Raw genomic sequence first — 25,611 nt, forward strand, 5'->3', positions numbered from 1 at the left:
TCGTCTGCTATGACCGTTTGCTGGAGCACACTCGAGTTCATTTCCTACGTCAAAGTTCTGACTGACGCCAGCGGTGAAACGCGAAACGACGCTCTTACACTCCCTTACCCCTCAATGAACCACACCAGTGAAATACGTCCTTTTGCACTTCGCCGCGACAAAAATATGTAAACCGAAACCAACTAATCACTGCAGAAATGATCCACTTCTGTTGCACATTCTTCTCTAAACGGTGTCGATAAAAAGTAAACCACAAGCCCGAGGACAAGCGAGAGCGAATGTGTTCTCGTTTCTTGTCTGCGTCTCATCATGTAATTTTTCTTGCATTGTCCCTTTGCACGACGTTCCAGCTTATGATGTATGGTGCTCTTAGGTCAGATTAATGGGGCCATGCGAGCTTGCCTGTCCCCCTAAATCCACTTCGATAATGAAGTTGGGAGGGCCCCTGGGGGGCCCCCCCACCACATTTCTAATGCCTCGAAGCGAAAATTAAAGGCTGTTTCTAATTAATACCCCAAGAACACACGCGGTCCCCAGGATGTCCTCAAATTGTCATCACGTCCTCGTCCGTGATGGGATGAACGGAGGAGGTCCACAGACTGTCATCATAGGAGCATCCAGTGATTGTCATTTGCGTACATCCTGCGGTCGTCAGCCGAAGGACAAGCACAGGAGAAGAAAATTATTTTAATACCGCGTTGTGAATTTTAATACCTGCTAACTATAATCAAGTTCCCGGATTATTTCTCATTCCCAAATGCAACCAAAGAAGGAGTGCTCATGCATAAATTACAAAACAATTACAAACCAAAAATATAAAACGAAAACAGATAAGGGGTGCAAATACAGACTGTCGGATTTTAAAGGAATCCGTCCATGTACTGGGTTTGAGGCGCAGTAAAATATGGTTTGCTATAGCTTTCACTGCGGTCTAGTTGCATGAGCGTCCGCGAAGGATCCCTGGCGGGACGTTGCACGGAGCATGTTATTTCCGAAGAGATAAAAAATGATAGTGTTTCACTGCCCAAGCTTCAGTTAGGATGCATGCCCCAAACCAAAGGAGTAGGAAACACGGACATTACCTTGATAGCGATATAATACTCCAAGGAATTTCTCACTTCGTTGTTGGTTATGTGCGAAATCAAATTAAACTTAGTTACCTCACCCTTCATTTTGCCTGTGATGCGAAGAGGACTCCCGAGTTTGCGGAAGTTTGGAAGACAAGCAATAAGTTGTATCTGTTCTGTCTTGGAAAGGAAATGCTGCTGCAGCATATGCCTTTCTAAGTGGACTCGCTGGTCTTAGTGGCCTAAGGGCCTTTTATGTATATCTATTTTTGCCTTTTAAACTGTGTTACTGAATGTTCGTGATGAGAAATACGGTGAACGAATAAATATAAGAAAACCACGAATGAGAAGCTGGTGACCGTGGTTGTAAATATATATATATATATATATATATATATATATATATTAAAAACACACACACACGCTGACTGTGTGCAGCAAATGTGCCCTCACTTCTCAAAATAAACAATTCACTAACGTATTCGGTTGTGCTCCTGAGACCATACTAGCAGTGTCCTTGGAGGATTTGCTGGGGAAGTTCTGAGGATGATACGTGGAGTCTCATTCTAACGCTTTTCTGACAAATTGAGGACCATTCGGGGACGTCCTAGGGATACCATTCCTATCCCTGAGTGACATCCCTGGGATAGCCTGGGGAGGTCAGTGTGTTCTTGGGGTATGACATTACTAAAAACACGTACCGCCAGCAGGTAAGAAGGAAAGAATGCTGCAGAAGTCGTTGCATGAATAAAGAAAAAGAAATAAAATATGATACTTTTTCTAGCACGTATATTGAATTTATTCCTCGATATCACTGACTCGCGTTATTTATTTAATCCGGCACATCGCCGTAGCAGACGACGTTTACCACTGTGATCAACACAGTTTTGCTTTGTTTTGTTGCGTACACGAGTTTCAATGATATCAGAAACTAAATTCTCCAAGATACGTTACAGAAACAGAAATTTTATTGTTCTCGGGCGTATCATTATATTTAATCCCTTTTTTAGTCATGCAACGATATCGACACCAATCTTTCCTCCTTTCTTCAATGGCGGTAAGTAAGCATGCAAAAAGATCGGTACGAACTTTAAAGCTCCTAGTACTCTTCTAGTAATGGCAAAGTAGCTTCGAGTGTCACTTAGAAGTAGCCTTTAGTGTTCACTACGAGGCAAACGCAACGTGGGTACCTGTCAATGGAGATGGCATGGGAATCTTCACTGTTCACTGACTGCTGCGCTGTGTGTTGTGTCGTCCTTTGTTTGTTTCCCGCCGTTTCCCGGCACGTTTTTTTAAAATCGCTTTTAAAGTCTGAATCTACGTACTCCTTGTTATTATTATTGATGAGATCCTTCAGTGCTAACATACTGCTCCAGGATCGTCTGGGACGAACAACAATCGGGGAAGCACCCGGAACAGAAGAACCTCAAGGAACAGGACAGAGACACCCATGCACAAGCAAGTGTGAAGAACGAGGCTTCATCTCCAAAAAACAGTGAGTTCTATATTTAGCCGTGTGACATCGGCCTGCGGATGGTGCAACGGGTGTTCTAACTTTTTTGCTAGTTTTCAAAACTACAATGAAGCCTGAATACATGTTCCTTTGAAAGGAATGGTTGGTTATCTTTATGTGGATACAAGCAGAAAGAACTGCATCAACATTAAGGTGCACATGGTGACATGTTCTCTGGTGTTCTAGTTTTTATAACTGCGCGTAAAAACATCCGAATAACCGACAGAAAGAACCTCGATTCTCTGAAAAGAATTTGAAGAACTGTCCACATAGGGCAAGGAAGGTGGTATTGGTATCTCGGCAACATCACCGTCATGAAAGACTTTGACTACTCTCGCGTAGGTGTTTGCCAGGCTGTCTTCCCCAATAGCCACCAATCGCAGTATTCTTTCATTCCTAATTAGTACTACGCAATCCACGTTACCTCTCCAAACACACATTGTCCCACGCCCATGAAAATACAGGGTGTATGCTATAAAAGGTCAGTCACATTTTCGTGCAAAAAGTGATACCTCCTTGATGCTATACCTCTATCACGAAAAGACTTTCTCTGCCTCAAAGTGAATCATTTACGCTAGAGGAACCTACGAAACGATTGTGGTTACCTAGCATTGTGTAACAAAATAAATATGACCATGCAAACTTTCACCTCCATCCATCGGTATTGCGCATAGGAAACACATGAAGACGAAAGTTTCCGTGGCCGTGTTTACTTTATTACGCAGTGAATGGTAACCACAATTTTTTCTTAGGTTTCTCTGGCATAAGTGATTCACTGTATGGCAGCACAAGTCCGTCTCTCAAATAGATATAGTGTCACGCGCGAAAATGTCACTGACCTTTTATAGCATACACCCTGTATAAAGAAAATTCATTACGAGCTAAACACTAGACAACAGACATGACATGTGATCATGGAAGCAGCAGACGAGGTGGATAGCATCCGGGGGAATTTAACGGAATCTTTTCGTTTCCGTTACTGCCTCCGTTTCAGTTTCCGTTACAGTTAGGGATGAGCCAACGGAATCCTTCAATCCCGATTGCAATAAACGGCGAGTCAAACCTTATGAATCCACCGACCGCATTTGTTTTTTGTCTTTTTTAATTTGCACATGAGGAGTATGCCGAAATCCTGATTTGCTGATGGCTGGCTTTCTTGTTTGTCTCTTTATATCGCTTCAGACTGAAACAGTTTAGGAAAGAACTCTTACTTTACAAGCTGTAAATTAAAGTGGCCTCGCTTTTCGATACTTTCGATACCGTACGATACTTTATGGGCGACACAATGTTCTTTTTTGGCAGAACACGCTATTATGGTGTTTCGTACTCGTGCCTGTACTGTATCAATTACATTTCTTCTCCTAACAACTTTTGATTTCAAAGTATACAGTCTTAAAGTGATAGGGACGATGCAAGTATGAACACACATGAATACATGGCATGAGCGTCGGTAAGATGGTGGAGAGAACATGACTATCTGTTACCCGTAGCAGGATTTAAAGTGGTGGCAATGTGAGTTGAAGCCAGGAGACAACACTTCCAATCCGAACCTCTACCGCTGCGTCAGCAGTTTTGTAGCGACTGCACACATGCTCGTTTGACACGATGGGCATAAGTAGGATTCAGTGCCTATATATAGAATTTCAGCTGCAAAGTAAAAGAAAAAAAATCATTTCGAAGAATGCGGACTCGAGAGTTTATGTAGTAGTTATTTCCTGTAGTGGATTAATGACAGGTTAAATAAATTACGTTTAAGAACAAGTGTACCGATACATTTTCTCTGTGAGAGTGAACTATTATTCAGTTAGTTTGTCGTCAAACAAAAATATCAAATTCTGCTTCGAAACATTCCTCGGTAGAAGTGCTTTTTATTCCCCTTGGCTTTTTGTACTCTTTTTAGAGAAGAAATGTTTGAGATTTATAAGATTTGTGGATTCGCAGAACCTTCCTTGGATTCGGGTTCGGAAAATTCTGCGTTCGTCCCGTCCCTAGTTACAACCGTCGTTCTTTTCGTTTCGGTTTAGACACTGACCCGCCTCCTTGTTTTTTTTTCCTTCTTATTCTTTTACTGAGCTCTGAGGCCGTGACAAAACCTAATACCTCTGCCTACAAGGTGTTTACGTTTAGTCTTTACATAATATTCGTAACAAAACTATATGAGAGCACTATAGGTGTCGTCTTTGCAGCCGAGTTCCACTACCAGGCAGAATACTCTTGAAGAGAGTGTGCAATTACGAGACGACTAATTACCTAAAATTACAAATCCTCAAGCGTGCGCGTGCGTGCGTTAAAATATCGGTCCCCGAATTTCAATGCGCAAATGAGTGAAAACCTCAGCGACCTGGGACGCGGGTAGGATAAAAAAGTGTTTGTGCAGTTTATGGTTCATCTGGTAATATTGGGGGTAATCCGAAATAATTTGTGGTTGTCTCTATGTTTCTTCTCTCTCAAGGTTACTTTCCGACAAGCATCGTGCTTCCTTCTTAACAAGAAACAATGTCTGCAGGGTATTTCATCACGAAAGCCTCTCTGGCATGTCTTCTGTCTTGACTGGGAACCCATTGCAGATACGGCTGACCCTCTGAGAAACAGTGAGTCGATGCTTTCACCGATACACTGTTGAGCATTTTCACATTTGTTTGAGCTCGCAGAAACCGTTGCTGTATTTGTCCTGCTTCTGGACCCAATTTTCTCTTTTTCCTAATTTACATGGGACAAGGACAACAAACGATTTACTCCCCATGAAGGGATATACAAGGACAGAGACAAGATATGCTCGCGTCTTTGAGTCTTCACGTACCAGCCCCTCAGATTCACAACTCCAAGTAATGCAGCTCCCACCAGCGTTGAGCGGTCAGCTCGTGAGTGTGAAGTCGGAACCACCTGATGTTGCATGCCTGCCAGAAGAGAGCCAGATGCAGCAACAGCATCACGACGAGTCTCCATCAGCAGCTGATGCTTGTGGTAAAATCTTTCTAAACAATTATACTTAAGGTGTGAATCTTTTATGGATAGGGTCTGATTCTTTTGGGTAATATACGTACTTGTATACCTGAAGCGGATTTGGGAGAAAAGGTCGGGTGACAATTGAAATCCGTAATTCTGGGCGAAATCAGGTGCTGCATAGACGGGTGTTATCGGGTTGTTATATTTTGTGTTGTTGGGTGTATAATGCGTTATTAAGTGCTGTCTGTAAACCGTTCGTGTTTGAAGCGCATATGCTGATCAAAAATATGTACCTCACTCTTTATAGGAACCAGCACAACGCAAAATCTTTTCTGCATCGTTGCACTCGGATAATATCTACATACATCGCACATTCGTAAATTTGTAAATAGTAGCTAGTAAATAGTGCAGGTAGTACGACCCGATACCCAAATTGGTCCTAAACTGATTCAGGGGGAAATAACTGGGGGGAATCGTGGTTAACCCGAAAAAAACAGACCCTGTTTATAGATTGTCCTTGAGGACAATGTCACAGTAAGACCTCCTAGACATGCCATTCAGACGACCAGCTCAGTTGGTAGCATGTTCGCATAATGATCACTAGGTGGCGGGTTCAAACCCGGGCGAGGACACCAGCAGCTTGATGGCAGAGTAGAAGTTTCACACACCCGTACAACCATCGATCCATGAGAAACGCGCAACAAGGGCACGCGGGCAAGGGCTTTTAAAATAAACGTTAAAAAATCCACGCTTAAAATTTAACCCTTCAGATTAATTTTTTTAAAATACTAAACTGCTTAAAAACACGTGCTCTCAAAATAAATGCGGTAAAAATAAATCATGGTTAGGCATAGGAAGGTGATGTTCCGTACGATAGTTTGAGCGACACGATGTTCTTTTTTGGCAGAACACGCTATATTATGGTGTTTCATACTCATGCTTGTACTGTTATCAATTACATTTCTTCGCCTAGCAACTTCAGGTTTCAAAATATCCAGTCTGAGAGTGATGGGGACGATGCACATATGAATATAGGGCACTTACTCTTGACTTTTGAACCAGCAGAGCTGTGGACTAGGCTAACAGGCTTTGGTAAGATGGTGGAGAGAACGTGGCTATCCATTACACGTAGCAGGATTTAAAGTGGCGCCAATGTGAGTGGAAGCCAGGAGACAACGCTTCAAATCTGAATCTCTACGACTGCCTCAGCAGTTTTGTACTGTTTGTACGGACTGCACACACGCTCATTTGATAAAGTGGGCATAAGTAGGAGCCTTTATATGGAATTTCAGTTGAAAACAAAAACATTTCATCCGAAAGACCCAGCATCTAGTCGGTAACGAGCGCCGAACCGTCACTGAGAAGCTCACGTGCAACATCACGCCGAAATACTTCTTTCCACTCGACAAACAAATGTTCGTTGGACCACGTCCAGAAGAGAAAGGTAGGGAAAGTGTGCGCACGCACAGAAAAAAAGGACAGACAGACAGAGATAAAGCTGGCCAGGATACACGACCAAAAAGATTTGCCAGCCGCCAAACCAGACAACATCGCCCCTCTATGTTGGCAACATTGAACACGGGCCATATACAGACGGACAACCTACGTCTGCTGTAGCAAGATACTCGTTTACACTTCTTGCCCTGGCTAGCCCCAAGCGCAATGAGCCCACTATTTTCCGCGGCGGACGTAGAGCTGTTGGCTGTCTACCAATCAGGGACGGTGGATTTTAAAAGATTTATTTCTAAGGCGTTTATTCTTCAAGGTTTATTTTTCGGAGCCTGTTTGAACAGTGTGGCTTTTCTTATGCTTCGCGTTTATGGGTGTATTTTGCAAGTTTGATCTTTAACAGATTTATTTTCGAATGTTTTGTTCTTACACGATGTACATATTTCAACATCATCCCATTGGATAAGGCGCAGAGAGCCTGCAAGAAAAAAAAATCGCGTGTAAGCTGTGGCTAATACTCTAGGATTACAGTACATCCTGCATGTCCTTCTGTGAAGTGTTGTGGAACAGGTGAAAATGACCAGAAGCCTTGGGACCATAGTAGGACCAATATGTTTTGCATTTCGTGCAGCACAAGATAAGGAGAACAGTCACAACTGCCATTTACGGTATTGTTGCTGCGGATAAAACCGATTTGTTCATTTTCTTTTTGCGCTTTCAGTGCTACAGCTGAAAAAAATTAATTTATAGTGTCGGGCCTATAATGGCATTTTCCTGCCTAAATAAGGATTTTTACCTTAACACCAGCTTTCTCACCCCATGTAGTCACAGTGTATTTCTAGCTTTGTCGACTGACTGTTTTGAATGCAGTGTGCACGGATAGGTTAAAACAGAGTGCGATTAGTTTCAAAAGGGGGATGGTGATAAACCGTCGCATGAGATTTGCAACATGGCTTACTTCTTCCGTTTTTTGTTTTGCCGCAGGAGTTACGGCTCGGATGTGTCGCATTAAAGAAGAGCCTCGAGAGGAATCTTCGAATGAACAACCAATCATAGAAGTGAAGACAGAGCCTTATAATGTTGCCGTCTTGAAGGAAGAGGATCAGATAGGACACAACTCCGATTCAACATCTGAAGGTAAATACAAAATGTTCGAGGGAATTTATATACCCAGGCTCTCATACGGGCAGTCTTCAATAACCATTGAAACCCACAGCCATTCAACGTGTGTGTAGTGCCACCCACTGTAACCAGTCAACGATTGAGAGTCAGTTAGATGCGATGCTCTTTGGAAAGTTAATGTGTTGGTGGCGCTGCGCATGATCCCAATGGCCATTGGCTACAATGGTGATTGAAGACTGCCTATATGACAGGAATATTAGTCAACACCAAACTGCATGGCATCATACAGACAAAAAACAGGGATGCAACAGAAACTCCTTCAGTTTTCTGCTCGTCACGCACCGGCTGTGCACATTGATGTTTATGCTTATTATTATTAAGTTGATTACGATCTTTGAGATTACGGTACCTCCAATATTACAGGAGGACGCGGCTTTCAACTTGAAAAAAATGTCAAGAAATCCATTTTTGGAAAACTTTATTTCTGGTCTCTATAATCCATGTTCTGTGTGATCTCAAAGTATTTTGGCTCAAAATAATCTCTAAATGCCCCCAAAATTTTTTTTTCTGAGGCATGGTAGCGCGATACGCGTCGAAATTATCGAAAAAATGTCAATTTTCTGATATACATAGCTCCCGAACTAGAGCACTGGGCACCACCATCTTGGCACTGTTGGAAAGAGAATCTTTTCGTCTTCAAAATTCCCGCTTCAGCTGACTCCTCCAATGAATGGCCTAGCCACAAGTTGCAAAAGTTTGAGGGCACCCAGCGCGGAAGCTATTGGCTGCCTGCACTTTCGCGCCCTGTGATTGGTCCGCTCCGCGGTTGCCCTTGGTTACGAGCTCTTTCACTGCCTGGACGACGGATTCCTCCGTGCGCCCGCCGGCTGGAAAGTTTTGGTATCTGCATTTCTCTGTACGATTAGCAAATTACTTGTTCGATTATGGACAAACGATCTTCGAAGTCGAAGTTTCACACAAGGCACCGCTTCGGGGCTTGTAAGCGGAAATCCCCGCGGTTGGCGAAGAAGACCGCCATAGCTTTGCCGGAATCCGAAAGTGATTCCTTTGTTGTTGCGCAGCAAGATACCAGCGTCGCGGACGCTTCACCTGCAACTCATGCAAGTGATGAAAGTGCTGTGATGCCATCTACTAGCACAGGTCGAACTGGTCACACAGTTCAAGCACACCTGGAGCCTACTTTTGTGTCACAAGAGGATGCACGTGAGTTTTCTGCGCAGAAACTGAAACTGATCGGCGAAAGTGAATTACCCGAAGGCACCTCAGGTACGTAAGAGTTCTTGATGTGCCAACTGTCAGCATTGAATGAGTTAGTAAAGGAAATGCTGTGCCAGAAGTGTTTGGAACCCGGAGTGACACTGGTGACAGGCACACGACACGGGTTAGCGGTGAAGCTTGCTGTAACCTGCAGGAATTGTGGTAGCATCGCTGAACAGTCGTCATCTGCGAGGACCGAGAGCAGAAGGACCTTTGAGGTGAACATGAGGGCTATGCAGGCGATAAAAAGCATTGGCAAGGGGTCGACTGCATTGACGGACTTCTGGTCCATTATGAATGTATCGCACCGTTGACTTCACCACAAGACATTCCAAAAGCATTTGAAGGGGACCTTTCAAGGAGCTGCTTCTGAAGCTGCGAAGAACGTGTTTTCAGATGCTGTAGGTGCGGTGCGTGAAATGTACAAGAAAATGGACCCGGGATTCAACAAAAGTATCACAGTTGTTTATGACAGAACATGGATGACACGCGGGCACATGTTACACGTTGGCGTAGGCACAATAATTGAATTCTACTCAGGTCTCGTCATTGATTCAGTTGTTCTGTCCAACTACTGCCATGGCTGCACACTGGGACCAAAGGGGGATGATGACGAATACATCATATGGAAAGAACAGCACAGCTGCCAGAAGAACACTGACGTGAATTCAGGACGAATGGAAGTTGAGGCAGACGTTCCCTGTCTAAGAACGACCTACACTACACCAACATAGTGTGCGATGGTGATAGCCGCACGTACCTTGCCCTATGTGAGGATCAGACCTACGGCTTTATCCCCTTGACAAAAGAGGACTGTATCAATCACGTACAGAAAAGAATGGGATCTGCGCTACGTTAAATTGTAGCTAAGAGCAAAAAGGAGCAACCCCTTGAAGGAAGAGGCGGCCTGACACAGGACCTGATCAAGAAGTTCACAACCTACTACGGGATGGCCCTAAGGAACAATTCTGAAGTACAGGATATGAAGAGGGCAGTGATGGCTAAATTTTATCATGTGACATCTACCGATGAAGAATCTCATCATGAACTCTGTCCACCAGGACCTCTGAGCTGGTGCAGGCACAGGGCAGCAGATGCTGAAGGAGAGTCGCAGCCACGTCACAAGTACAAGCTGCCGAGGCATGTTGCTGCTGCTCTCCTGCCTGTCTACCAGCGCCTCTCAGGCCCTCAGCTCCTTGAGGAGCCTCAAGAGGTCGGAAGAGCGGTGGCAGCGCGAAATTGAAACTTCGGAAAGGTCAGTGGGATCCTTTTATTACCTATTCGCCTTGGCAAGAAGAGAGACACTGTTGGCATGGGAAGAAAGAGGACCGTGAACAAAGTTGACAACTCCATCCAGTGCGACTTCTGTCTGCGATGGCTATACGTAGACGAAACCAACTACAGCAACTTTGAGGAGGCTCAAAAATCGCAGGAAGTGTTAAAGTGCAAAATATGTGAAAGGTTCGAAAGTATCGAACAGGATATTAGTAACCGGGAGGCAACGTACACGAAACTTGAGGAGCTCGTAAGCGCCTTAGAGGACAAAGTGAAGACACTCGGAGACGAAAACAAAGCCCAACGGGACGTCATCCGGGAAGTTACCAAAAAGTTAAACACAGTAGAGCAAGAAAATATCGAACTCCGAAAAACGCCGCAAACAACGCAAGTCAACGCAGACACAATTGAGTCAACAACCACAAACGAAGCCCAACCCGTCATGCAACCTAATGGCGACCATGTACAAGAAAATGGAGAAGGAAGCCCCTACGCAAGGGCAGCAAAAGTAGGGCAGGAAGCCGCAAGGCTAAATCCCACCCCCTCAGGCTCGGGACACCCCAGCAATGCCTCAAATGGGGTCAGCCCTAACAAAGCGACCCCCTGCGACAACCCCCGACAAGTTAGACAACCAAGGTGAGTTAGATTGATAGGAGACTCGAACATAAATAGATTGAAGAGACCGCTTCTCGGAGAGCTGGCAGGTGATAGAAGAGTAACCGTGTACGGAAAGCCGGGAGCGAAAACTGACGAAATTCTGAACGAAATGACCAAAGTGCCATATGGAGAGGATGAAGAAGCTCTAACTATCATCATGGCGGGGCTTAACGACATACTAAACGGCATGGATCCCGAGCAAATAACGTCGCTTTTGACAGTTAAGGTGGCCCAATGGCTCGAAGAACACCCCAAACACACAGTGTGCATATGCTCTAACCCCTTCACGAAGGAACGAGGCCAGGAAGTCCAGAAAAATATGAAATAAGTAAAGAAAAGTATGCAAGTGGCATGCCACAAAACTCCTAGGATGGTATTCCTCAACAGCTACTACATTCTCAGTGACCTGGAATCATCAGGAATGGTAGATATCCATTTCTCGCCAGAGGGAAGCACAATGGTTGCTCAGCTTCTCGCACAGAAGATAAGCGATTTTTTAGAGGGAGAGAAGCACACAAGACGAAGATATTATGTACGCAACAGGCGTCACGAGAACTACCCGCACCACCCCCGCCGGCAGAATGCACACACAGGAACACCCAAGAGAGTACTCACGGGATTACCCACGGGAGCACCATTGCGAGTACCCGTGGGAATACTTGCGGGAACGCCCACTGGGATACCCACGGGGGTACCCATCGCATCCGGAGACGAGACTGCAGAGGTGAAGGCCGAGCAACTGGAATACCCAGCAGACCCACCCCCACAGATTGTACTAACTTCTGGATTGCCGGTCCAGGGCTCTACCAATTGAGCTAAGCTAACACGCCTTCTCAGCGACTTCCAGGGTGCGTCATCTGAAGGGACAAACCAGCCACTCTCTCTCACTCATCCTCTTTTCACTCTTACATTTTTGCTCACTCACGCACACATTTATACGACAAGATTGACGCAGGCGGCAACTGATGAACATGAAAGAACTGATGTTCTGAGCCTGGAACAACATAGAAGGGACAAATACATGCAAAGCCTCAATTTGCCTAAGAAATTAACAATCAAAGATGAAAGTCACTGAAAAGGCTAGCCAGCTGTAGGACTTGAACCCACATCTTCTGGATTGCCGGTCCAGGGCTCTACCAATTGAGCTAAGCTAACACGCCTTCTCAGCGACTTCCAGGGTGCGTCATCTGAAGGGACAAACCAGCCACTCTCTCTCACTCATCCTCTTTTCACTCTTACATTTTTGCTCACTCACACACACATTTATACGACAAGATCGACGCAGGCGGCAACTGATGAACATGAAAGAACTGATGTTCTGAGCCTGGAACAACATAGAAGGGACAAATACAGTCGAACCTCGTTATAGCGAAGTCTCACGGGAACCGCAAATTTGTTCGTTGTATCCGAAATTCGTACTAAAAGAATACCTCCATAAATTGTAGGAGATTGCCACTAAGCTGCTAACAAGTGCGTGCACCACGTTGTGGTATGATACAATCAGGCTACAACACAAAATGAGCGCTCAAAAAAGCATATTTATTTGAAAAAATCTGTAATCACTAGTTGCCTCGTCGCGATAGCATTGCGCACGACGATGTCGCTCACCTTATCGAGACAACGAAATCCGTTGCAAACATGTGCTTCTGACGCCGTCGGATGTTCCAAGAGGAATGTTTGCACCATGCTAAGCGCCTCGGCACTGGTTACGCGAGAGTTTTCCATGCCTTCGTTTCGCTGTTACCGCAGTCGTCATCACTGATTGCGTCAGCTCCAACAATCGTGTTTTGCGCGGTGACGGCAGCGATTATGTCACTGTCTGATAGTTCAGCTGCCACCACGAGCTCGTCGTCGGCCGACACAAAATCGCACCTGCTTCACCATTTGCAGACGCTTCTACACGCTGGCTTCCACTTGGTGCCTTGCCTCGTTTGTTACCGATGTCGCCTCCGTGTAAACTTCCTCCGCGATGGCCGCGAACTTTCCCTTCGCAAAGCAGTTTCGGATTGTGGTGTGCGTGACGTCGTTCCACTCCCCGAACAACATCTCAATCGCATTTTCATTTCCAAAGACAACGCTTTCCGTTTGCGAGATATGGCGTACCAGCCGAAAGTGTACCCACGTTGTCCACACCACACACTGCCAGAAGGGAATGAATCACGTCACGCGTGGTCACGTGGGTGGAGGAGGACTGGACGCGGACGACGCGGAGGTGGAGATGTGGCGAGGAGGAAGCGAGAGAATGCTGGCGGAGCGCCAGGGCCAGGCCAGGACGCGATCGCTCATTGAGGTCATTCGTCTCATCGGTGACACGTAGGCGGCGGCGCTAATCTCCGTGGATAAGTCCTTCCGCGATAAGAAATTCGGGGCAAAAACTTCGCAATAACCGAGGAAGCGATGAAAATAGAGGAGATTACTTCGTTGTAGAAAAAAAATCACCATAGAATCAAAGCATGACCAACCAAGTAAAGAAAAAATTTCGTAATAACCGAAAATTCGCTATAACCGACTTCGTTTTAACGAGGTTCGACTGTACATGCAAAGCCTCAATTTGCCTAAGGAATTAACAATCAAAGATGAAAGTCACTGAAAAGGCTAGCCAGCTGTAGGACTTGAACCCACATCTTCTGGATTGCCGGTCCAGGGCTCTACCAATTGAGCTAAGCTAACACGCCTTCTCAGCGACTTCCAGGGTGCGTCATCTGAAGGGACAAACCAGCCACTCTCTCTCACTCATCCTCTTTTCACTCTTACATTTTTGCTCACTCACACACACATTTATACGACAAGATCGACGCAGGCGGCAACTGATGAACATGAAAGAACTGATGTTCTGAGCCTGGAACAACATAGAAGGGACAAATACATGCAAAGCCTCAATTTGCCTAAGAAATTAACAATCAAAGATGAAAGTCACTGAAAAGGCTAGCCAGCTGTAGGACTTGAACCCACATCTTCTGGATTGCCGGTCCAGGGCTCTACCAATTGAGCTAAGCTAACACGCCTTCTCAGCGACTTCCAGGGTGCGTCATCTGAAGGGACAAACCAGCCACTCTCTCTCACTCATCCTCTTTTCACTCTTACATTTTTGCTCACTCACACACACATTTATACGACAAGATTGACGCAGGCGGCAACTGATGAACATGAAAGAACTGATGTTCTGAGCCTGGAACAACATAGAAGGGACAAATACATGCAAAGCCTCAATTTGCCTAAGAAATTAACAATCAAAGATGAAAGTCACTGAAAAGGCTAGCCAGCTGTAGGACTTGAACCCACATCTTCTGGATTGCCGGTCCAGGGCTCTACCAATTGAGCTAAGCTAACACGCCTTCTCAGCGACTTCCAGGGTGCGTCATCTGAAGGGACAAACCAGCCACTCTCTCTCACTCATCCTCTTTTCACTCTTACATTTTTGCTCACTCACACACACATTTATACGACAAGATCGACGCAGGCGGCAACTGATGAACATGAAAGAACTGATGTTCTGAGCCTGGAACAACATAGAAGGGACAAATACATGCAAAGCCTCAATTTGCCTAAGAAATTAACAATCAAAGATGAAAGTCACTGAAAAGGCTAGCCAGCTGTAGGACTTGAACCCACATCTTCTGGATTGCCGGTCCAGGGCTCTACCAATTGAGCTAAGCTAACACGCCTTCTCAGCGACTTCCAGGGTGCGTCATCTGAAGGGACAAACCAGCCACTCTCTCTCACTCATCCTCTTTTCACTCTTACATTTTTGCTCACTCACACACACATTTATACGACAAGATTGACGCAGGCGGCAACTGATGAACATGAAAGAACTGATGTTCTGAGCCTGGAACAACATAGAAGGGACAAATACATGCAAAGCCTCAATTTGCCTAAGAAATTAACAATCAAAGATGAAAGTCACTGAAAAGGCTAGCCAGCTGTAGGACTTGAACCCACATCTTCTGGATTGCCGGTCCAGGGCTCTACCAATTGAGCTAAGCTAACACGCCTTCTCAGCGACTTCCAGGGTGCGTCATCTGAAGGGACAAACCAGCCACTCTCTCTCACTCATCCTCTTTTCACTCTTACATTTTTGCTCACTCACACACACATTTATACGACAAGATCGACGCAGGCGGCAACTGATGAACATGAAAGAACTGATGTTCTGAGCCTGGAACAACATAGAAGGGACAAATACATGCAAAGCCTCAATTTGCCTAAGAAATTAACAATCAAAGATGAAAGTCACTGAAAAGGCTAGCCAGCTGTAGGACTTGAACCCACATCTTCTGGATTGCCGGTCCAGGGCTCTACCAATTGAGCTAAGCTAACACGCCTTCTCAGCGACTTCCAGGGTGCGTCATCTGAAGGGACAAACCAGCCACTCTCTCTCACTCATCCTCTTTTCACTCTTACATTTTTGCTCACTCACACACACATTTATACGACAGGATCGACGCAGGCGGCAACTGATGAACATGAAAGAACTGATGTTCTGAGCCTGGAACAACATAGAAGGGACAAATACATGCAAAGCCTCAATTTGCCTAAGAAATTAACAATCAAAGATGAAAGTCACTGAAAAGGCTAGCCAGCTGTAGGACTTGAACCCACATCTTCTGGATTGCCGGTCCAGGGCTCTACCAATTGAGCTAAGCTAACACGCCTTCTCAGCGACTTCCAGGGTGCGTCATCTGAAGGGACAAACCAGCCACTCTCTCTCACTCATCCTCTTTTCACTCTTACATTTTTGCTCACTCACACACACATTTATACGACAGGATCGACGCAGGCGGCAACTGATGAACATGAAAGAACTGATGTTCTGAGCCTGGAACAACATAGAAGGGACAAATACATGCAAAGCCTCAATTTGCCTAAGAAATTAACAATCAAAGATGAAAGTCACTGAAAAGGCTAGCCAGCTGTAGGACTTGAACCCACATCTTCTGGATTGCCGGTCCAGGGCTCTACCAATTGAGCTAAGCTAACACGCCTTCTCAGCGACTTCCAGGGTGCGTCATCTGAAGGGACAAACCAGCCACTCTCTCTCACTCATCCTCTTTTCACTCTTACATTTTTGCTCACTCACACACACATTTATACGACAGGATCGACGCAGGCGGCAACTGATGAACATGAAAGAACTGATGTTCTGAGCCTGGAACAACATAGAAGGGACAAATACATGCAAAGCCTCAATTTGCCTAAGAAATTAACAATCAAAGATGAAAGTCACTGAAAAGGCTAGCCAGCTGTAGGGATCGAACCCACATCTTCTGGATTGCCGGTCCAGGGCTCTACCAATTGAGCTAAGCTAACACGCCTTCTCAGCGACTTCCAGGGTGCGTCATCTGAAGGGACAAACCAGCCACTCTCTCTCACTCATCCTCTTTTCACTCTTACATTTTTGCTCACTCACACACACATTTATACGACAGGATCGACGCAGGCGGCAACTGATGAACATGAAAGAACTGATGTTCTGAGCCTGGAACAACATAGAAGGGACAAATACATGCAAAGCCTCAATTTGCCTAAGAAATTAACAATCAAAGATGAAAGTCACTGAAAAGGCTAGCCAGCTGTAGGACTTGAACCCACATCTTCTGGATTGCCGGTCCAGGGCTCTACCAATTGAGCTAAGCTAACACGCCTTCTCAGCGACTTCCAGGGTGCGTCATCTGAAGGGACAAACCAGCCACTCTCTCTCACTCATCCTCTTTTCACTCTTACATTTTTGCTCACTCACACACACATTTATACGACAGGATCGACGCAGGCGGCAACTGATGAACATGAAAGAACTGATGTTCTGAGCCTGGAACAACATAGAAGGGACAAATACATGCAAAGCCTCAATTTGCCTAAGAAATTAACAATCAAAGATGAAAGTCACTGAAAAGGCTAGCCAGCTGTAGGACTTGAACCCACATCTTCTGGATTGCCGGTCCAGGGCTCTACCAATTGAGCTAAGCTAACACGCCTTCTCAGCGACTTCCAGGGTGCGTCATCTGAAGGGACAAACCAGCCACTCTCTCTCACTCATCCTCTTTTCACTCTTACATTTTTGCTCACTCACACACACATTTATACGACAGGATCGACGCAGGCGGCAACTGATGAACATGAAAGAACTGATGTTCTGAGCCTGGAACAACATAGAAGGGACAAATACATGCAAAGCCTCAATTTGCCTAAGAAATTAACAATCAAAGATGAAAGTCACTGAAAAGGCTAGCCAGCTGTAGGACTTGAACCCACATCTTCTGGATTGCCGGTCCAGGGCTCTACCAATTGAGCCAAGCTAACACGCCTTCTCAGTGACTTCCAGGTTCCAATTCCTGAAACAGGTTGCAAACTAAACATTGCAAATTACCGTCCGATATCCCGTCTGAGCACATGTAGTAAGGTATTAGAACATACGGTATATAAGCATATTTCCAAATATCTGGAAAGTAAGAATTTCCTCTCTGCCACTCAGCATGGCTTTTACCATGGGCTTATGTCCATTGCCCCTTGCGCCGTAACACTCTATGCCAGAACGGATGCTTGTTACCAAGAATATTGAGCTCAACCTACAAAGAATCTTAAGCCGCAGGGCTTAAAACATATCCTTGCCGCGTTCTTTTCATTGCCCCTCCCCCCTTTTCACATTATTCTGTTTTTTTACTGACTGTGCGGGAAAATACTGTCTGACTGTGCTTTCCAATCAAGATTGACCTGTCACATTCATTGACCTCAACCCCAAAATGCGGGGTATACTGCTGGACTGTCTTCGTACTTTTGTGTCCATTGGCGCACCGTCCCCATTTTATGCCAGAACTGAAGTTTGTTACCGATAATAATGGGCACAGCAACAAAGTGCTTTGTCTTAGTCCTTTTGTGGACGTCGGGAAAAATTAAGGAAAAACTTGATACGGAAAACACACAAAAAACAAAAAAGGAAACTGGGCATATGAAGCTATCTTTAAAAAAGAAAAAAATGAAAAAATTCTAAAAACATAAGAAAAACAAATGACAGGGCTTCTACAAATTTTGTGTTACAAACAGGTTGATCTTACAATCCAACCACCTGTTTTTAACAGAAATAACGTAAGAGAATTGTCGGCTTTTCTTGGACTACTCTGTGTGTTACAAAGTAAGTTGGTTAGTCAATAAAAATGAGATGTTGTTTTGCCACCTGCATTTGTATTCTATTTATACCGCACCTAAATCGAGTCCCTCGTATTTCGATACGAGTAATTTCTGCTTAGCGGTGTTAGAGTGAACGACGTAACACAAAGGGGTCAAAAGATCCAAGCCTGACGAACCCTCAGACGAGTCAAGAGATCGAACCGGGTCAAGAGATCCAACGGGTCAAGAGATGCTCCGAATCGAGAGATCCATCGGTGGATCTCTTGACACGATGGATCTCTTGATGTGGAATCGTAGAATACTAGAACCGACCTCCTCTGTTGTACACCATGCTGACCCCGGAATATGGGCCACAGGGATTTTCTTCTTCCTCTGTGGTCTCCTTTGTCCCACAAATTAGTCGCGTCATACTGCCCACGCTTGTCTGCGAGTGTAGCTTACCTGCCCGAAAATTTTCAAAATGTTCCTGAAAGCGAGTCCTGCGGCTTATCTGCGGAGCGACTTATACACGTGAAATGATGGTAGATTGCACATAAATTTGAATAAGAAAATTGCATGCATTCATTTCGGTATGCCGAGTGGAGCACCAAGTGCCTTTTGCATAATGTAAAAACCCCGAGACTAGGGAACACAAAGGGACAGACACAACACGAAGTCTCAAACACAGTGTTTGAGCCTTCGTGTTGTGTCTGTCCCTTCGTGTTCCCTAGTCTCGGGGTTTTTACATTATGGATCATCTTCACCAGCTCGCTTGCTTCCTAGCCATTTTTTCAAGTACCTTTTGCTTAGTTTTAACGTATCTTTGATCCATGGGGAGATACCGGATGATGGGAATATAGCCAAGGTTGTTCCAATTCCTAAAACAGGTTGCAAACTAAACATTGCAAATTACCACCTGATATCTCTCCCGAGCACATGTAGTGAGGTATTAGAACATATCGTATATATAAGCGTATTTCCAATTATCTGGCAAGTAAGAATTTCTCCTCTACCAGTCAACATGGCTTTCGCCACGGTCTATAAGCACAGCGATACAGCTTGTGAACACAACTCGTGATCTTGCTAAAGTGCAGGACTGACTGCTTTAAATACTCGTTCTCGCCTCGAACCGTCGAAGAATGGAATTCTCTGTCACATGCTCGGGTCTCACACCACGGTGTCACGGCATTTGTGAAAGGCCTAAACGTGTTTTTTTTGTTTGTTTGTTTCTGTTTCCATCTAACAAAAGATGGCGGTGGCCCCAGAAAAAAAGCTACAACACAGTAGCTTGAGGGCATCCGGAGGCCGCACTGACACTAGGCAGCAATGTGCAGAAATACAGTACACAGTACACAAGTATGCAGTACACAGTAAAGATAAATAATGCACAAGAATCAAACACACATTAGCCTATACTACATATTGTCATAAACATAAACTTTATGTAGTAAGTACAAATATGGCACAAGAGAATAGTGAAAAGGAAAATTATAAAATAAAACCACTCAGTGCAGCTCAGTAAGTAAAAAAAAAGCATGTAAAATTTACGGCAGTACCCATACACTTTCTGTAGCATGTAGAAACAGAAGAACAGTGAAAAGAAAAAAATGATAAAACAGAAGTACTCAATACAGGTCACTGAGTAAAAGAATCGCACAAAATTTGCTACAACTTTTTGAATTAAATTTAATCAATTAATTAATTTAAAATACTACGACGTTACTGTTTATGCTTGCATGTTTTCAACCCAACTACATGATGCAATATAGTATGTGCCTCGTAAATTATTTTGGACTTTCCCTGCCCCTCCTGCTTGGACCCTCTTAGGGCTTGTAGTAGCATTTCACAAGTAAAAATAAAATTTAGTGCTCCGTATGTGGGATATAAGCAACCGTTAAGGTTTTATTTTCTCGAACATTGGGGGCACCAAAAAAACATGAAAAAGTGTTGCTCGTCCTCGTAGCCTGTGGATGACGTTGCTGCGTTTTCTTTGCCCGATATTGGACGTGTCGAAGTGGAAGAGTCCATCTATCTTCATGATTGGCACAATGAATGAGAACAACTCGGGTGGCATGGTAAGAGCTTAAAGTGCGACTCCACAACAAAATATACCACGATTGTGACACAGCAGTAACCCTTGCGGTGTCAGGAACATACATACGAAATATCGCATTCCGAAAGTGCGCAGATTTTATTCCAACGAATCATTACGAAGTGAGCGCTTCGCCTCTGTGAAGCAAGAGGGCGCTGAAAGCAACTCTGCCGACGTCATCCTGCATGGAAGAATGCAAGCTTCGTAGCGGACGACAATGCCGGGTGTCGCCACAGTATCTTCCTCCGGGCGAACCGCTGTGTGCTTTGCATGTTGGTTTGGTTTGGTATTGTCATCATTTACGAATTAATTACCCTCACAAAATGAATGCGAATGTTGTATTCGGTATCCAGTGAGCGGTTCGTGTTCGGTATGATGCTCACCTATTTTTTTTTTTTTTAATCCTTCCGAAGTCTCCCTTTAAGGACAGAGCACATTTTTGGTCGGTTAGCATTCTCGTAGGAGCCCATGATTATTCGTGCTTGTAGAGGAGGTGATGTCTCTCTGCATGAGTCCCTGACTGCTGATGATCGAACGTCCCTGCCTCATTCTCGAAGTTGGACCCCTTAATCGCTTTGGACGAGCATCACTTGTCTTCAGAAAAACAGCTTTCGTTTGATTGGTTTGGAAAATTGTGACTCATCCACGCGACGTTCTGGTTCTGCAAGGGTGTAGGGGGCAGCACTGTATGTCATGGAGTGAGCTTCATGTCGCAATTTGAAGCGAAAAACGTGAGCTGACAGCGCAAGTTTTTAAACAGTTTTTAAAGCTTTAATGCATCGCGTTTGTCACAAAAACAAAGTTACCACGAGATTTATGAGCAGGCGTTGACACCAGCGATATGTGTCCGGGCAGCAGAGACGAAAGCGGTGACTTGGAGCGTCTGAGCTCTTTGGGCAAAGAGGGCGATGATAGTGTGGCTGGTTTAGCAAGCACCGATCACTCGCATTCTGTCTACAAAAATGACCCGCCGTCTGCTCCTCGTGGGTCCCCATTCAGTCTCAGGGGCATTCAGGAAGCATTTCGATATTTGGGGTGTTGATGAATTTACCAAATACTTTGAGCTTCCTACATTTGTGTGCTCCCTCTGTCACCTTTCTGCAGAATCTAACATCTCCGCCATCTCTTTACATAGAACAGAAATTTTTGCGCCATCCTCTATGGAATGCCACGTACTGCGAAGAAAAAATATATCAATTTAGTGAACAAAATTAAGTGTTCTTCAAAACGTTCGAGGGGTTAACTTTTTAATCAGTATTTCCTCTACAAGCGACAGGGCTGGCTGAGTGGGCCATCCTTGTTGCAAGCCGTACTTAAAGTCGAACAGATCCTGAAATACGCATGTGCGTAAAAATAAGCATCCTCGAATTTTGATATGCAAATGAGCCGAAGTCACAGTGAGTGTGGTGATAAAGAGAGCTTACGTTCCGCGTGCACACCAGTAACGAAATATGAACTTCTTTTTTTCAGTCTACTCTAAAGGGCTGAGCTAGTACATCTTTAGCCAGTTTTGGCTGGAATGGCTCAGCTGTGTCAAATTAGCATAATGGCTCGGAAGCCCTTCCTGCACGTTCACAGTCACAGGACGGTGGAGATAAGCCGTACATATTTAAGCATAGTTATATGACACTGAAACAAAAATTAACAAAAATGCTCATACGGGAAAGGAAAAACAACACGCTGTGACTGTCTCAGATTAAGCTCAGGTGGTTCAGTCCGAAAGTCCTACTCTTCATTTCTTGGCAAATGCTGGAGCATGGTGCGAGCTGCGTTGAGCTTGTGGCCTCAATCGTGCACAATGGGGATTATTTGTGGAGATGGAATGCAAACGGCATGACAGGGCTTTGTGAATGTGGCACCACCTATTTTTTCAAAAGTCCGGAGTCAGAAATGCTTCTCGTAATGTCCGATTTGTGAAATTTCAGATGCAAGCGACAGCACTGATACGCTCCATATCAAGGACAAGCCCAGACGCACTTGTGAACAAGAATACTCAGGTTACCCTTCTTCATATGCACAGTTCAAGATCAGCACAACAACGGTTGAACTGCAGCTCGACAGCACTGCACTAGTCGCTACGAACGATCGACACGCTGAGCAACATAGGGACCAAAGCAAGCCGTGTGCACTTGCATCCATGTCGAAAGCCAGCCTCGAATGCCACAGGTTTGCAGACTGTCACAACGAGTCTGAAAAGTGTTCCACTACTCCTCCATCGGATGTTCAGATGGGAGGGATGGGTTCTGGGTGCAACACTTGTCCCTCTACATTCTTGCGGTCTGCAGGAGACGAGAACCACATGGCTTCAGAGTTCAGCATGAGCCGGAACCTACAGCAGCACAAGAGGCCATATTCATGCAAGAAGCCATACAAGTGCGATGTCTGCCCTGCGGAGTTCACAAGGAATGCTCACCTGGAGCAGCACAAGCGGACACACACAGGCGATAAGCCATACAAGTGCAGTGTCTGCCCTGCTGAGTTCAGCCAGCGCGGGAACCTACAGCGTCACCAGTGCACACACACGGGCGAGAAGCCATACATGTGCAATGTCTGCCATGCAGAGTTCATCCTGATTGGGCACCTACAGCAGCACAAGCGGAGACACACGGGTGAGAAGCCATACGAGTGTGATGTCTGCCCTGCAGTGTTCAGCCACAGCGGGAGCCTACAGCAGCACAAGCGGACACACACTGGCGAGAAGCCATACAAATGCGATGTTTGCCACACGAAGTTCAGCCAGAGCGGGAGCCTACAGAAGCACATGCGGACGCACACGGGCGAGAAGCCATACAAGTGCGATGTCTGCCATGCAGAGTTCAGCCAGAGCGGTAACCTACAGCAGCACATGCTGACGCACACAGGCGAGAAGCCATACAAGTGCGATGTCTGCCATGCAGAGTTCAGCCAGAGCGGTAACCTACAGCAGCACAAGCGGACACACACGGGCGTGAAGCCATACAAGTGCGATATCTGCCCTGCGGAGTGCAGCAGGGGCGCGGACCTACAGAAGCACATGCGGACACATACTGGAGAGAAGCCATACAAGTGCGTTCTCTGTCCTGCAATGTTCAGACAGCGCTCAACCTTGTCACGTCACAAGCGGACACACACGGGCGAGAAGCCATACAAGTGCGATGTCTGCCACGCAGAGCTCAGCCTGAGAGGGACCCTCCAGCAGCACAAGCGGACACACACGGGTGATAAGCCATACAAGTGCGATGTCTGCCACGCAGAGCTGAGCCTGAGAGGGACCCTCCAGCAGCACAAGCGGACACACACGGGTGATAAGCCATACAAGTGCGATGTCTGCCACGCAGAGTTCAGCCTGAGAGGGACCCTCGAGCAGCACAAGCGGACACACACGGGTGATAAGCCATACAAGTGCGATGTCTGCCACGGAGAGTTCAGCCTGAGAGGGAACCTACAGGAGCACATGCGGACACACACGAGCGAGAAGCCATACAAGTGTGATCTCTGTCCTGCAATGTACAGACAGCGCGGAGCCTTGTCACGTCACAAGCGGACACACACGGGTGAGGAGCCATAAAATTGCAACCTCTGTTGTGCAGTGTTCATCCACAGCAGAAACTTGCGGTGCGATACAAGTGCCGTCTCTGTCCTTCAGAATATCACAAGCAGGCACCCTGGAATGAGAAGCCATAAAAGAACATTCTCTGTTCTGCAGACCTGAGGCACAACACAAACCTGCAGTGTAACAAGAAGACCTACGTGGGTGTGAAGCCATACAAATTCAACTTCTCTACTGCAGAGTTCATGTGGAGCAGGAACACACAGAGTTAGAGAAGAATTTGCTATAGCTAGTTCAGTCAGAGCACAAAACCTGTGGCTTAACATGCAGCCAAGACACACTTGTGACGGCAACCATGCAAGTGCGCAGGGACCAAGTACACTTGAAAAAGTGCCAGTGCAGTGCTGTTGTGTGTCCTGAACCCAGAGACCTGAAGAAGCGCATGCTAATGCACAGAGAGGTGAAGGCTATACGGATGCAATCTGTCTCCCGCGGTATTTTACTTGTGTTCGACATTCTGAAACTCGCACGCATGAACAGACCGAGGGCAAAAAGAGTTGAGTTGGGTGGTGACACATGTGAAACGTAAGAAAAAAGAAGAGTGCAGAGAAACAGACAGACTGTGAAGGAACACCCATACAGTGGCCCTCATCTGCTAACCAAGGCTTACTTCCATGAACGACATGCATTGCATTGTTTCCTGTTTGCCTCTTTATTCCTTTTTCTCCTTCTTCCTCTTCATTATTATGATGAATGCTTCTTTTATGCCTTATATCTCTTCAACTGATAATATGAACAAATAAATCAACCCAAAGAAATGAAAGAGCAATATTTCGGCAAGACAACTTGTAAGAGGAATCCTGAAATCACGTTTTGTTTGACGAGCATCTATACTGCACAATGCGTTACAGTTTGTAACAATTTGCGGTTGACATCTCAGCAGGAATCGCCGAGAGACAATCGAGTGTGGTTTGAGAGATTAAACACTGTGACATCAGTCTCGAGAACATTTTTTGTGCTGAGAGGGTTGACTGGACACTGGAACTACTAGAACTAGAACTAGGACAACTACTACGATACAAACCTGATTTTACTGGATTCTTTTCTAATTGACCTTTTCCATATTCGCGTCGCCCCTGCGGCGGAATGTCGAACATCGTGTCTTTCCCCCCAATAATGGTGACGCTTTACGAACTGGCAGGTACGTTGCGTGGGAAAGTAGCCAAAGAAGATTGGAAGAAGAATGCGGAAAGAGTGAAAGCGCATTGTACTCATTACCAGACCTGAAACGTCCGCGTAACCTTGAAAGCGATTATCTCCCCGCAATGAACACGACATTCGCCCGCAGATGCGTCCATAGCGATGTTTTCCGCTCAAAAATGGCGGACTCAAGGGCTGGGCATTCGTATACGCGTTGTCGGAAATGGTCCATTGAGAGTGTAATAGGTATCAGGGTAGGGTAGGGTTAGAGGATAAATAAGCTCGAAAAATTCACACACTAAAAACGATGGAAATAGGCGGGCATCTTTTTATGTACTGGCAATTTCCCCGACAGTGTGCAAATAGCCGAGGTTATTGT

At 45.5% G+C, this 25,611-nt stretch overlaps 1 protein-coding gene across 3 annotated transcripts; it reads left to right on the plus strand.

Annotated features, from left to right (window-relative positions):
* The first annotated feature begins 2,153 nt into the window (after positions 1–2,153).
* LOC135375636 (zinc finger protein 883-like) lies at positions 2,154–24,850 on the plus strand. Of its 3 annotated transcripts, none has more exons than XM_064608311.1 (6): positions 2,154–2,253; positions 2,444–2,562; positions 5,033–5,171; positions 5,392–5,544; positions 7,960–8,112; positions 22,429–24,850. In XM_064608311.1, exons 4-6 carry the CDS (start codon positions 5,409–5,411, stop codon positions 24,048–24,050), a joined length of 1,911 nt encoding a protein of 636 aa, XP_064464381.1. In that variant the 5' UTR covers positions 2,154–2,253; positions 2,444–2,562; positions 5,033–5,171; positions 5,392–5,408; the 3' UTR covers positions 24,051–24,850. The 3 variants fall into 3 exon arrangements, with proteins under 3 accessions (XP_064464381.1, XP_064464379.1, XP_064464380.1); XM_064608309.1 differs by having other exon boundaries at positions 2,155–2,253; positions 5,300–5,544; XM_064608310.1 differs by having other exon boundaries at positions 2,155–2,253; positions 5,087–5,171; positions 5,300–5,544.
* Positions 24,851–25,611: the final 761 nt, after the last annotated feature.

This window comes from Ornithodoros turicata, unplaced genomic scaffold (assembly GCF_037126465.1).
Source record: "Ornithodoros turicata isolate Travis unplaced genomic scaffold, ASM3712646v1 ctg00000911.1, whole genome shotgun sequence".
NCBI classification, from domain to species: Eukaryota; Metazoa; Arthropoda; class Arachnida; order Ixodida; family Argasidae; genus Ornithodoros; species Ornithodoros turicata.